The sequence below is a fragment of the Calidris pugnax genome, unplaced genomic scaffold, assembly GCF_001431845.1.
Source record: "Calidris pugnax isolate Ruff unplaced genomic scaffold, ASM143184v1 scaffold50, whole genome shotgun sequence".
NCBI lineage: Eukaryota > Metazoa > Chordata > Aves > Charadriiformes > Scolopacidae > Calidris > Calidris pugnax.
The window spans coordinates 625,180-636,496 of record NW_015090780.1 but is presented as its reverse complement, the minus strand read 5'-3'; the positions used below and the strand labels follow the sequence as shown (position 1 = coordinate 636,496).

General features: G+C 59.1%; 2 protein-coding genes across 2 annotated transcripts; both read left to right on the top strand.

Moving 5' to 3' along the window:
• Positions 1–20: 20 nt before the first annotated feature.
• On the top strand, positions 21–5,083 carry LOC106895273 (chromosome unknown open reading frame, human C20orf96). The gene is made up of 6 exons (XM_014954609.1): positions 21–117; positions 556–713; positions 841–942; positions 1,832–1,915; positions 2,211–2,329; positions 4,890–5,083. Exons 1-6 carry the CDS (start codon positions 21–23, stop codon positions 4,948–4,950), a joined length of 621 nt encoding a protein of 206 aa, XP_014810095.1. The 3' UTR covers positions 4,951–5,083.
• Positions 5,084–5,968: 885 nt separating this feature from the next.
• Positions 5,969–10,180, top strand: LOC106895269 (GTP-binding protein REM 1-like). The gene is made up of 4 exons (XM_014954595.1): positions 5,969–6,406; positions 6,733–6,815; positions 7,914–8,118; positions 8,252–10,180. The coding sequence occupies exons 1-4, from the start codon at positions 6,091–6,093 to the stop codon at positions 8,527–8,529; spliced, it is 882 nt and encodes a 293-aa protein (XP_014810081.1). The 5' UTR covers positions 5,969–6,090; the 3' UTR covers positions 8,530–10,180.
• Positions 10,181–11,317: the final 1,137 nt, after the last annotated feature.

Below are 11,317 nucleotides of genomic sequence, written 5' to 3'. Positions count from 1 at the left end.
GATTTCTCCCTGTGCAGAGGATGAAGGCAAAGGTGCAGACCTTCAATCAGAACCAGCTGGACACAGCAAGGGCAGAGCTCCAGGAAATGGAAAAAACAATGGAAAGGAATCTGGGAAGTGAGTTGCTCACATTACTGTGAAATGCAGTCTATACAACCATGTTACCTTTGCTTTCCATCTTGCTAGGTTAAAGACACTGTGTTGATCTTATAAATGTCAAACAATTCCATTTCTGAAAATGAATCCCATTTGCTCTATGGGGATGATCTTCCCGTCAGCCTGTCAGGAGCGGGAGAGCCTTGTGACACCCAGCAGCCTGTGCTCAGGGCAGGGGGTGGGTAGAAGAATGTCCCCCTTGACAGCTGTTTGCACTGTCCCATCGGGGCAGGATCTGGTCAGAGTGGTCTGACTCGAGGTGGCTGTTCCCACTCCCCACGAGGTGTGTTAATATATGTAGGGAGAAGGACACAGGCAAACTCAGGACAGACTCCTTAGTGAAGAAGCGAAGCTCAAGACCCCCCTGAGTTGAAATTTTCTCTTATGACTTTCTATCAGAGCTACAGGAGCAACTGGAGGATGTCACTTCAAAGGTACAGGTTCTCCAGGATGAGCTCAGCGTCCTCCGGACCTACATTGATGGGGAGTTTCCAGAACAAGATGTCCAGATAGTCCTTCTGCAGCGCAGCATCCAGAACCTGAAGAAGCAGCACCAGGTGCTGAGACCTCTCCTTCCCTGCAGCGTTGCCAGGGGGGAAGGAGAGGGCAAGGGAGGAAGGAACACAATGGTTATCGTGCCTAACGCTCCTGGGTTTTTTTATGCACTGGTTCCCTCTCTTTCAGGAGGAGGTAGACAAGACAGAAAAAATGGGGAAGGCCGTCTTGGAGAAACTAGAAGAGAAGGCACAGGCAGAACAAGAGGCGCTATTACAGAAAGTTGTGGAGGTTTGTGGAGTTCGTGTGAAGTCCCAGCAAGGAGAATCAGTTTCTGTGAGCTGGGAGACAAGGCAGGGCCTTCCACACATTACCCATTAGCAGTAGCACGGTGCAGCCAGGACCCCAAGAGTAACAACATCACTGCTCCCCTCCCGATGCCGTAGTGGAGCTGTTTGTCAGGCTGGGAGGGTACATGAGAAGCACGTCTGAGATGCTGCTGTAGCCTGATGTGTTGAAATATTCTCACTCCTGGGAGTTCGCTGTGTGGAGGTGAGCACACTGTGACCCAACATTCACCCTGCTTTTACAGTCCCTGTTTTATTACATTATTTAGGTAGCTGCCTGGCTAATTGGCTGTGACACCGCTGTGGCAACGCACATATGTTTGTAATAAATTCATGAGGAAATTAAACTATATGCAGCACTAGAGAGCAGGGGCTGCTGTCGTTCTTCCCAAAATAGGAGGAATTCCTGTTGCACAGTTCCTGCTCTCATGATGTTCTTAGCACTTTTCCTGGGTTAACAGCTTGAGAGCACTGAGGAAATATTAACTACTGACTGTTTACAGCCTGCTCTGATGCAGAGCTGCCATACCCTTTGACAGGTCAGTTTGGAAGCACAGGTGATATAAGTTACCCAAACAATATTAATAAGCTTTCCCTGAGAAATTGAAGTGGATCTCTTGAGTTCCTCAGTCTCGTCCCGTTATCAGCACAATGCGATCACAACGACAGTCTCTTTCTAGAGCTGGAACCCAAACCTTGATAAGAAGAAATTATTTTCTTGAAGAGTGATGCATCTGGACGCAGCCAGCACTGGCAGCCAGCAGTGGCAGGGTTTAATGCTGGTGGTTACTGGAGAGTTTTTGCAGCTGGTTTTCTTCTTTTCACCCACACAGGAGAAGTTGCTGCACCAGGATGGCCTGAAGCAGATGATGATAAACAACCACATTCTGCAATGTGGAGTACTGAGGCAAAGGGAGGTGAGTGAGCTGGGGAAGAACCAACACAGTGCAACAGAGACAGCCACCCTCAGCCCTCGCCCTTCTTGAGGATTTTGTCTGCCTTAGTGGGGTACATTGCCTTCCATTTCCACTGGAGTCAGGGGGCTGTTAGGACGTCCTGGGGGTGAGCAGTCCAGCAGGTATTTCAGGAAGCCTCTTAGTGGCTTATTTGCACAAGGGATGTTTTCTAGCTCTGCTGTTTGCAAAATCTCTAAAACTTTAATTCCTGCTTCTATTGCAAAGTAAAGAACTCTTAGAAATGTCGTTCGTTCAGATTGTTACGCACCTGGAGGAGGAGATCGATGAGCTGAAGAGGAACATCCAGACACTCCGCCAGAGTGCAAGAAACCCAAGAGAGCTGATCTTTGCTGATGTTTTTCTCCGCAGACCGAAGTAAGGCTGGTCAGTGGGCACACACAGCCCTTTCTCTGAGGCCTTGGGCTGCAGAGGCTTTGGCACTGAGTGCTGATAACCTTACCCCATCGTTTCCACAGATGTCACTGTTAAACTGATGTCCAGCCCGGGCTATAAACCCATAGTTACGTTGGGTTCTGCTTGGGGAGACAGCTGCAGGGTCTTGTGGTCTTGCTTAAGAGCAGATAGGAAGTAACCACAACTCTAACACTGATCCTTGGTCACATCACATCTCTCTCCTGGGCTTCCTTTTGTGCAGCCTGAAAGTGGAGATTATTAGTGGCTGCAGCCGGGGCCAGTCAGGACCAGCAGAGCTTTTCAAGGCTCTTGTGCCTACACTGACTCTTACTTCCTTGTTGTTTTCACTCTGTGAAGACAGCAGGGCCCTACCCAGGGCAGGACAAATCACAAAAATCACCAGAGCTGCTGCGGTGCCTCGGCTTTCTGTGCCATCCGCTGACCAGGGATGCAAACCTGAGAAAAAAAAATGGGTCAAATGCATTTAAATCTGGAGTATGCTGTACCCCGAATCCCGTAAGCTGTGTGTGGAACAGCGTGCATATGTGCTTTTATTTACACAACTGCCTATACAAGTTGTTCTTGGCACAGGGACGTCTGTTAACGGCGTCATTCCTTTCCAGTGACTCCTGCAGGTGCCCCTCGGCTCCTCCGCACCTCACGTGTGCACAGGGCATATTTTGCATGAAAACATCATCCTTTGGGATGAGCGGGTGCTCGCCCAGGAAACTGATGGTGGTGCAGATGACAAGAGGGGCTGGATCTCCTGCTGCGGGGCCTGGGTTTTAGCTGGAAGCCAGGTATGGCTGCAGCACCGCGGACGCACGAGCCGAAGCGGGAGGAGAGCTTGGAACGTGTCAGGAGGCTGCGGGGGGAGGCGAGTGGCTGCGTGATGGATTAGTGTGACTTAATTTTTTTTTTTTCTGATAAAAAAAAATGATAAAAAGAGGGAATTAATTAGCCTCGACAGCTGGTGGGGCTGGGGTTACTGAGGGTGGCTGGGAGAAGAGTTAAAAATAGCAGGAAGGCCCAAGTGGAAAGTTTCTGTAACATCACAAGTCAGGCATTTGGTGCTTACCCGCCCTGACAGGCGGGAGCCTGTGCCAGAGCCCTCTCCGCCATCTCTCAGCCCTTTCCCACTGACCTCCCTGCAACTTTTCACACGACTTCACCAGCCCTTCGGTTTTTCTAATTAACCCTTTGGTTCCAGACACTGGATTTGCTTCCTGAAAGAGCGAAATCGGACGTGAGCTGGGCCCAGCCTGGAAGTGTAAGGGTGTGCGTGAGCACAGGACTCCTGCAGGCCCTCCATGGGTCCCTGTGTGTGGAGCCCAGAGGAGCTATAACCCACTGTGTATCCATTCCCATCGGTTTCCCCTCTTTAAAAATCTTGCTTCAAGGAGCCCTGGCTGGATTTCCCCAGCAGCTTCAAGCCCTGTGCTGGGGGCACTCTGGATGCACAGTTTGTCCTGGGCTGAGACGGAGATGGATGGGCCCAGCTCTGAGCAAGCCCAGCTCACTGTTCTTGTCCTCTCTCTGCGAGAAAGCAGATGTACCTGGCTGCTCCGGCGGGCTTTCTCCACTTTTGTTTGTCTTTCAAGATTGACAGCGAGGGGTGGCTAATTTCATTCCTTCTCCCTCTCAGAGCCCCAGGGGCTACATCTGCCTCTGCCTCTCTGGGAAGGCCGGCGAGCGCAAGGCTTTCTTGCAGAGGGCTCTGTCACAAGCACGGTGTGAGACAGGGCTGTGGAGCAGGGCTGAGGCTTGGAGCTGGTTTCTTTTGTAGGCAAAGTGCTTGGTGGCCAAGGGTAGGCCATGATGGGTGAGCCAAAAAGCAAACTAGTGCTGGGGTGAGCTGGAGGTCGGGCTGGGCTCTGGTTCATGCTGAACAGGGGCTGTGCTTAACAACCCCCATCTGCTTTTAAAGGGTTTTTGTTGCTGCTCCCCCAGCTGCAGAACAAGTGTCTGGGCCCTCCCCACTAAAAACCAGTCCTGGACTCTGGGGACACAGAGAAGGTGCTACAGCAGGCACAAGGCAGGCTTCTTGGGCTTAGCGACCGTGAAATGGTCAAGTTTTCAATTTCAGACATTGGAATGGGCTCAGACATTGGAATGGGCTGCCCAGGGAGGTGGTTGAGGCACCATCCCTGGAGGTGTTCAAAAGCCGGGTTGATGTAGTGCTGGGAGGTATGGTTTAGTGATGATGCTCCTTGTTTGTTGTGTGGGTGTCTATTTTTGTCAGTTAGGTTGACGGTTGGACAAGATGATCTTTAAGGTCCCTTCCAACCTAGAAGATTCTGTGATTCTGTGATTCCCTCCACCCGCCCTGTGCCCTCTGATGCCATGCAGGGCACAGGATGCCTCTGAGCTCCAGGTGGGCTCCACAGAGCATCCAAGCAGCCACCCACCTCCCACCCAGGCCACGCAGGAGCTTCTCCTCCCCCTTACACTGAACCGGACGAAGCGTGGTGGCTTATTCCCACTGTTTTCTTTCCCCTCCTAACTCTCATTTCTCTCCCAGGTGCACACCAGACACGGAGGTGGTCCTCAGCATCCCCACCAAGGAGACACCGCTTGTCTGACGCTCAGCCAGGCTCCGGGGGATCCCATGGCGTGGATGAGGTTCAGCTGCAAAACCCCTCCTTTCCCATCCACGCTTCTCCATCCCAGCCCCCTGGGGACTGGCTGATGTGGTTATAGGCTGCAGTAAAGGTGTTACCATCATTCCTGCTCCGTGTGGGCTGTGATGTCACTCACAGTCGTGAGGCTGCAGTCCCTTGGAAGGAGCACGGGGTGAGCCCTGGGATCACAGCTCCCGGGGAGCCATCCCAGCCCTCCTGCAGCCTGATCATAGAATCACAGAATTGCCCAGGCCAGAAGGGACCTCCAAAGGTCATCCAGTCCGACCCCCCCGCAGTCAGCAGGGACACCCCCAACTAGACCAGTTGCCCAGGGCCTCGCCGAGCCTCTCCTTGAATATCTCCAGGGAAGGGGCCTCAACCACCTCCCTGGGCAACCTGTTCCAGTGCTCCACCACCCTCACAGTGAAGAATCCATCCTCTTCATGCCATCCCGGTAGCACCGGAGGGGTTCAAACCAAAAAGGGGCCTCCCCGTCACACGTGTTGTGACCGTGAGGGGTGTCTTGGGACTGGGTCTGGCGCTGTGAATCCCTACCAGTGCATCCCAGTATGGGATGGACTGGGGTTCCAGCACGGGGTGCCGATGCTGGGGTGGTTTGGTTTGGCAGAACCGTGCAGTGCTGTGGGACCGGGGCCGCGGGGAGCACGACCGGGGAACCGGAGGGGGGACCCTGCCCCAGACGGGAGCGTGGCAGAACCCCCGCCCGCGGCAGCGCATCCCGCAGCCTCCTGGTGCGACCGCCGTGCCCCGCCACCGAGGGGACGCGCCCCGGGGCAACTCGCCGTTCTCCGGCACCGGGAGCCCCGCGGGGACCTCGAGGACCGGACAGGGTGGCCCGAGCCGGGCCCGGTGCGGGCGGGGGTGTGTCCGGCGGGGGAGGGACCGGGCGCGGCGAGGGGGCTCCACCTCCCGGGGTTTAAAGCCCGGGACCGGGCGGCTGCGAGCCTGTCCCGGGGAAAGTTGTTCCCGAGCTACCGCCGGCTCGAACGGGCACCGGGAGTGGGGCGGTCGGGGGGGCTGCCAGGGAACCGGGGCCCCTCGGGGCGGCCTCTCCCAGCCCCGCTGCCCTCGGTGCCGCAGATGACCCTGAACACGCAGCACGGGAGCAAGACCCCGCTGCGGAGAAGGGCCAGCACCCCTCTCCCGCAGCCGGGGGTACCGGGTGCCACCTCCCGGGACGAGCCCTGTCACCCCCAGCTCGGTTACTCCGCCTCCGAGCCGGGTGGCCGGGCTACGGCACCCCGGGGGAGCTGGTCCTCCGACTCCTCGGGCTCCTCTGGCTCCTGGGAGCCCCTCTACCGGGTGGTGCTGCTGGGCGACCCCGGCGTGGGCAAGACCAGCCTGGTCAACCTCTTCGCCGGCATCCAGGAGCGGGACCTGCTGGAGCAGCAGGGAGGTGGGTGCCCAGTACGGGGATGGGTGCCTGGTACGGGGGTGGGTACCGGGTACGGGGGTGGTTGGGTCCCCTCTGCAGCAGGGTCACCCACCGGTACGGGGGTGGGTGCCCAGTACGGGGGTGGTTGGGGCCCCTCTGCAGTAGGGTCACCCACCACGGGGCCCAGAGGAGGTGGCATGGAGGCAATGGGTGTCCATGATGTGTCCATGGCCCCATGATGGGAAAACCCCCTTGGAGAGGCGGAGAGGAACCCGCTGCTGGGACCAGGAGCGGGTCTCGGTGCCCGGGCAGAGCCATGCCAACTGGGCTGTCCTGGTGTCTCACAGGGGCCACGTACGAGCGCACGCTGTCTGTGGATGGCGAGGAGACCACGCTGCTGGTGATGGACACCTGGGAGCCGGAGCAGCGGGTACGGTAGGGCCGGGGTTGGGTGCTGCCAGCGGGGCTGGGTGAGCTGGGACGTGCCCAGGGGACATTGTATGGGCACAGCCACTGTGCCCCGTGGAGCTCCCTGGGACTTCACCAGCCATATGCAGGGTTCACCACTGGCCTTTGGGGAAAGGCAGGGGTTGGGGTCACCTCTCTGACCTTGGGCAGCGTGGGAGGCTGCCCACCATGTTCTCATCAGTGGGGGCTCTCGTGGTGTGGCACCACGAGCGCAGGTGGTGCCCACCCTCGCACTAGGGGTGGGCAGGGAGGCTGGGAAGGGAAGAAGGGGCTGTGGGGAAGGAGCGTGGTGCCAGCCCTCTTTGAAATGCATGGAAATGGTTTGGGAATGGGGCTGATGGAGCCAAGTGAGCAAATCCACGTGAGACAGTGCTGCCAGCCAGGGCACGTGCTCTACCAGGCAGAGAGATGGCCCTGAGAGCCTGGCATGGGGCATTCCTTCTGCACAGAGGCATCTCCTGGGCAGAAATGCCGGTGCTGCTGTCACTGCCTCCCCCAAAACACCTCTTTGCCTCCCTCCATGCCAGGGTTCGGCATTCCTATGGGTGCTGCCCGGTCCCTGGGAGCAGGGATGGAGCCAGTGCCCAGGCTGTGAAGGTGGGCACGGCACCGACATGGGCTGGGGCTGCATTTTCATGGGTGGCTGAGCTCTCCGGGGGGGTCCCAGCTCCGTAATGCCCCCCACAACGGCCCTTTATTTCCACTAATGCTTAATCCCACCCTGGAGGGACTGGTGCCTGGTTCACACAGTTCACTGCACCCACAGCACTGGCGTTGCGTGGCCAAGGGTGGGACTGGGAGGTGCAGCCTCAGCCTCCCAAACCGAGCCAAACCCATGGCCCCAGATTTGTTGCTGATTGAGGAGGAAACTCTCAAACACCCCTCAAAATCAGGAGATTTTAATCATCACTTTATTAATGGGGCCACAAATCTGCTCCCCACGATGTGGGGGCTAGTGGGGTGGGCTGGCGGGTCTCATTGGTGTTGAGGTGCTCTGCTGTCCCCTTGGTGGTGGTCAGGGATGCAGGGCAGTGACACCTCCTTCTCCGGGCGGTGGCAGGGCGAGGAGAGCCGGCACCGCAGCCAGTGCCTGCAGGTGGGGAACGCCTACGTCATCGTCTACTCCATCACCGACCGGAGCAGCTTTAAGAGCGCCTCGGAGCTGCGCATCCAGCTGCGCCGTGCCCGGCAGGCCGAGGACATCCCCATCATCCTGGTGGGCAACAAAACCGACCTGGTGCGGTGCCGCGAGGTCTCCGTCGAAGGTGAGTGGTGGTGGTGGTGGGAATCTGGCCGGTGGGGACCCCCCAGGGGTCCCAGCTGCTTCCCCTGCGTTTTCCCCCTTGTCCTTGGACGTGCAGCCACTGCCCCCAGGGTGACATGTCCCTTCCCTCGCAGAGGGCCGTGCCTGTGCCGTGGTGTTCGACTGCAAGTTCATCGAGACGTCGGCCACTCTGCAGCACAACGTGGCCGAGCTCTTCGAGGGGGTGGTGCGGCAGATCCGCCTGCGCCAGGGGGGCAAGGAGGCCCGTGCGCCCCCCGGGCCCGGCCACAGGCGCAAGGAGAGCCTCACCAAGAGAGCCCGGCGCTTCCTCGACAGGCTGGTGGCCAAGAACAACAGCAAAGTGGCCCTCAAAGTCCGCTCCAAGTCCTGCCACGACCTGTCCGTGCTCTGAGAGCCGCCACCTGCCCGTCCCTCTGCACACGCAGGCTAGAGACTGTCCTCTCTGCCCATGGTGGCTCCACGGGTGCAAGGAGAGCCCAGATGGGGCCAGAGCGATGCTGAGGACGTGGAGCTGTTTTAACCGGTGCTGAGGGATGCTCGGGGTGCTCTGGGTCCAGCCGCTTCCCCCTCCAGGAGAAGTGGTGCCAGGTCCCCTGGGCTGCACCCACGGAGCAGAGGGTGGGATGGGCACCTACACTTGGGGTGGTGGGATCCTGGATTACAGACGTTCCTGGGGAGCCAGAGGTGAGGGGTGGCCGTGCTCCGGTGCAGGGCTGCCTGCAGGGCTGGAGCAGCTCCGGAGGCTGCAGGACGCGTGGCTGGTCCTACTCGTGGTGCCTCTTCTTTGCAAGGTGGCAGGGACCAGAGAGGGCACCATCGTGGTGTCCACCTCGAGGACAGTCCTGGAGCTGGCTGGGGAGAGGGGCTGGGGGAGCACGGACAGCATCACCTGGCACCCGCCCTCTCCACACCAGGGCTTCGTGCTGCGTCTCCCTGGCACCAGAGCTTCTTGGACTAAGGTTTTCCTTTACTGGTGCAATGAGGGAAACCCTCAATCTCCGGAATAAACTGCATCAGGGAGGTGCTGGTCTCCACTGGGTCCCTGTCATGGGGAGCTCTGAACTGGGGCTGCGTGTCCAGATTCAAACCCAGTTCATTGCTCACAGCTGGGGCAGGGAACCTGCCTCCTGCTCCAGCTTCCCCAGACAAAACACCTCAAGGCAGGAAGATCCTTCATCCACCTTTGACAGAAGTCTCTGTTCCTCACCCAGTGGTCACAGCATTGTCCCCTGCCATGGCAGAAGCCCCCAGCCCCTCTGCATCTCCCAGATCCTGAGTGGTGCTGGAAAAGCTTCTGGGAAGGGCTGAGCTCTAACCCCCTGAGCCCCACAGGACCCACAGCCTGGGCAAGGAGCAGGGTGCCCGGTGGCTCCCGGTGCCCTGGGAAGGGGCAGGGAGACAGGAGCCAAGCAGCACGGTATGGGCAGCAGCGTGGCACAGCCGGGAAGGGACGTGCTTGGCTGCAGGGAGCAGCGAGTGACCCCGAGCACCCGGGGAGGCGATGCTGGAGCTCCGTGGGCTCTGCTGGTTGTTTTTTAGGCTGCGCTGCCGGCAAGCAGCTGGGATGCTGTGGGGTAGCCTGCTCGGTGGCCCCGGGCCCGGCGCCAGGGAGGATCAGGGGTGCCCTCGCTCCCCGGGTCAGGTCAGGAGTTTCCGCTGGCTCTGCGGCTCCAGCGTGGGGAGCCACTGGCTGTGGCCGGCGTGGGGCAGCTGGAGAGGGGGTCACCAGCACAAAGGGGACACTGGGATGGGGAAGCGCCCTGTTCCTGTGGGAGAAGAGTCTCCCCACAGGTGCAAATCCCAGCAAAGGCTTGTCCCTGTGGGCTCCATCCCCAAGGACAAGGGAAGCCTGCTCAGCCTTTTCTCTGTGCTGCTTCGTGCCTCCCCAAAACAGTGACCAAAACATTGCTGCTCTGTCTCCAGCTGCTCTGCCGGGGCCCTGCCCTGGATTTCCCCGCACCCCCTGGTTCCTGGTGCTGCGGGATGCGATGCTGCAGCTCACACAGCATCAGCCACACCAGGGACGGGGGCTGCATGCCAAGGACAGGGGCTCCTTGCTGCTGCCGGGCTCTCCCACAGCCGCAGCCGGCGTTTCCCTGCGGCAGGAGGCGGAGGGGGGGTGAGGGGGGACAGCCACGGGATGGAAAGTTGGCAACCGACAGAGAGGGGAGTGGAAAGAATGAGCTCAAACCCAGAAAAATGTGGCCGCGCTGGAGGGTGGGAGGAGAGGCCAAGGGGGGCCATGGCGAGGCGCTGGGAAAGGGAGGAAGGAAGGAGGAGAGCCCTGAGCGGGGGTGCTGAGCCAGCTCCGGCCCTGGGGCAACGCTGGTGGGTGCCACGGCTGGACCCCAGGTCACACAGAGATGGATGGTGGCCCCTTCCTCCTCCAGCCCCCCTTGCCCATCTCCCATGAGCTCCCAGTGCCACCCATCTGCTGCCAGCCATGAGGGGATGGTGCGTGCAGCCTGCGGGGCCAGAGCAGCCTCCCCGATGTGCAGGGGTTCATCTTGTGATGGAGAGCAGCTAAGAAAAGGAGGAGGAGGGCAGGGCAGGGCATCCACTGCCCTTCCAGGGGCAGGTTGAGCCTTCGGTCCCCGCAGGGTGGCAGTGACCAGGGTCTGATTTGGGTTCTGGTTTAACAACCCATGGAAACGCAAGGAGTGGCTCACCCCCCGATAGCTTTCCCTTTTGGCTTCCCCCCGGCTCAGAACGATGCTCCTCTGCTGGTTAACCCAGGCTTAGCGCTGGGCAGCAAGGCTGGGAGGGGAAGCGTTGCCCTTCATCGAGGGTTCCCAAGCCAAGCTGGGGTTTAGGGGGCAGGTGGGCACCCGAAGGGATCCGTAAGGGGCTGGGTGAGGGGATCAATAAGGGTGGTAGTAGCCGTGCTGTGTGGTGCTGGTGCTGTGCCGTGCCATGCCGTGCCATGCCATGGCAGGCAGCAGGGTGGGGAGCAGTGGGGTGTGTGCTGGCCCCACTGCTGCCCTTGGTGCCCGTCCTTCTCCTTTGTGGGAGAACTGGTGGCAGGGAGAGGACAGCATCCCGGGCAGGAGGCCAGCCCCGCAGAGAGGCGCTCCCAGGAGGCCTTTCCATCTGCCCTCCGCCTGAAACGCGGAACTATGAATCACCCCCGGGTCCTGAAATAGATTCCCTTTTTTTAAAAAAGAAAAAAAAAAAAAAGA

Coding starts and splice junctions, on each gene's coding strand:
- LOC106895269 (XM_014954595.1), top strand. CDS start 6,091: ATGACCCTGAACACGCAGCACGGGAGCAAGACCCCGCTGCGGAGAAGG. Junction 6,816..7,913: donor CCTGGGAGCCGGAGCAGCGG/GTACGGTAGGGC, acceptor GGGCGGTGGCAG/GGCGAGGAGAGCCGGCACCG. Junction 8,119..8,251: donor CCGCGAGGTCTCCGTCGAAG/GTGAGTGGTGGT, acceptor CTTCCCTCGCAG/AGGGCCGTGCCTGTGCCGTG.
- LOC106895273 (XM_014954609.1), top strand. CDS start 21: ATGAAGGCAAAGGTGCAGACCTTCAATCAGAACCAGCTGGACACAGCA. Junction 118..555: donor AATGGAAAGGAATCTGGGAA/GTGAGTTGCTCA, acceptor ACTTTCTATCAG/AGCTACAGGAGCAACTGGAG. Junction 2,330..4,889: donor GTTTTTCTCCGCAGACCGAA/GTAAGGCTGGTC, acceptor TTTCTCTCCCAG/GTGCACACCAGACACGGAGG.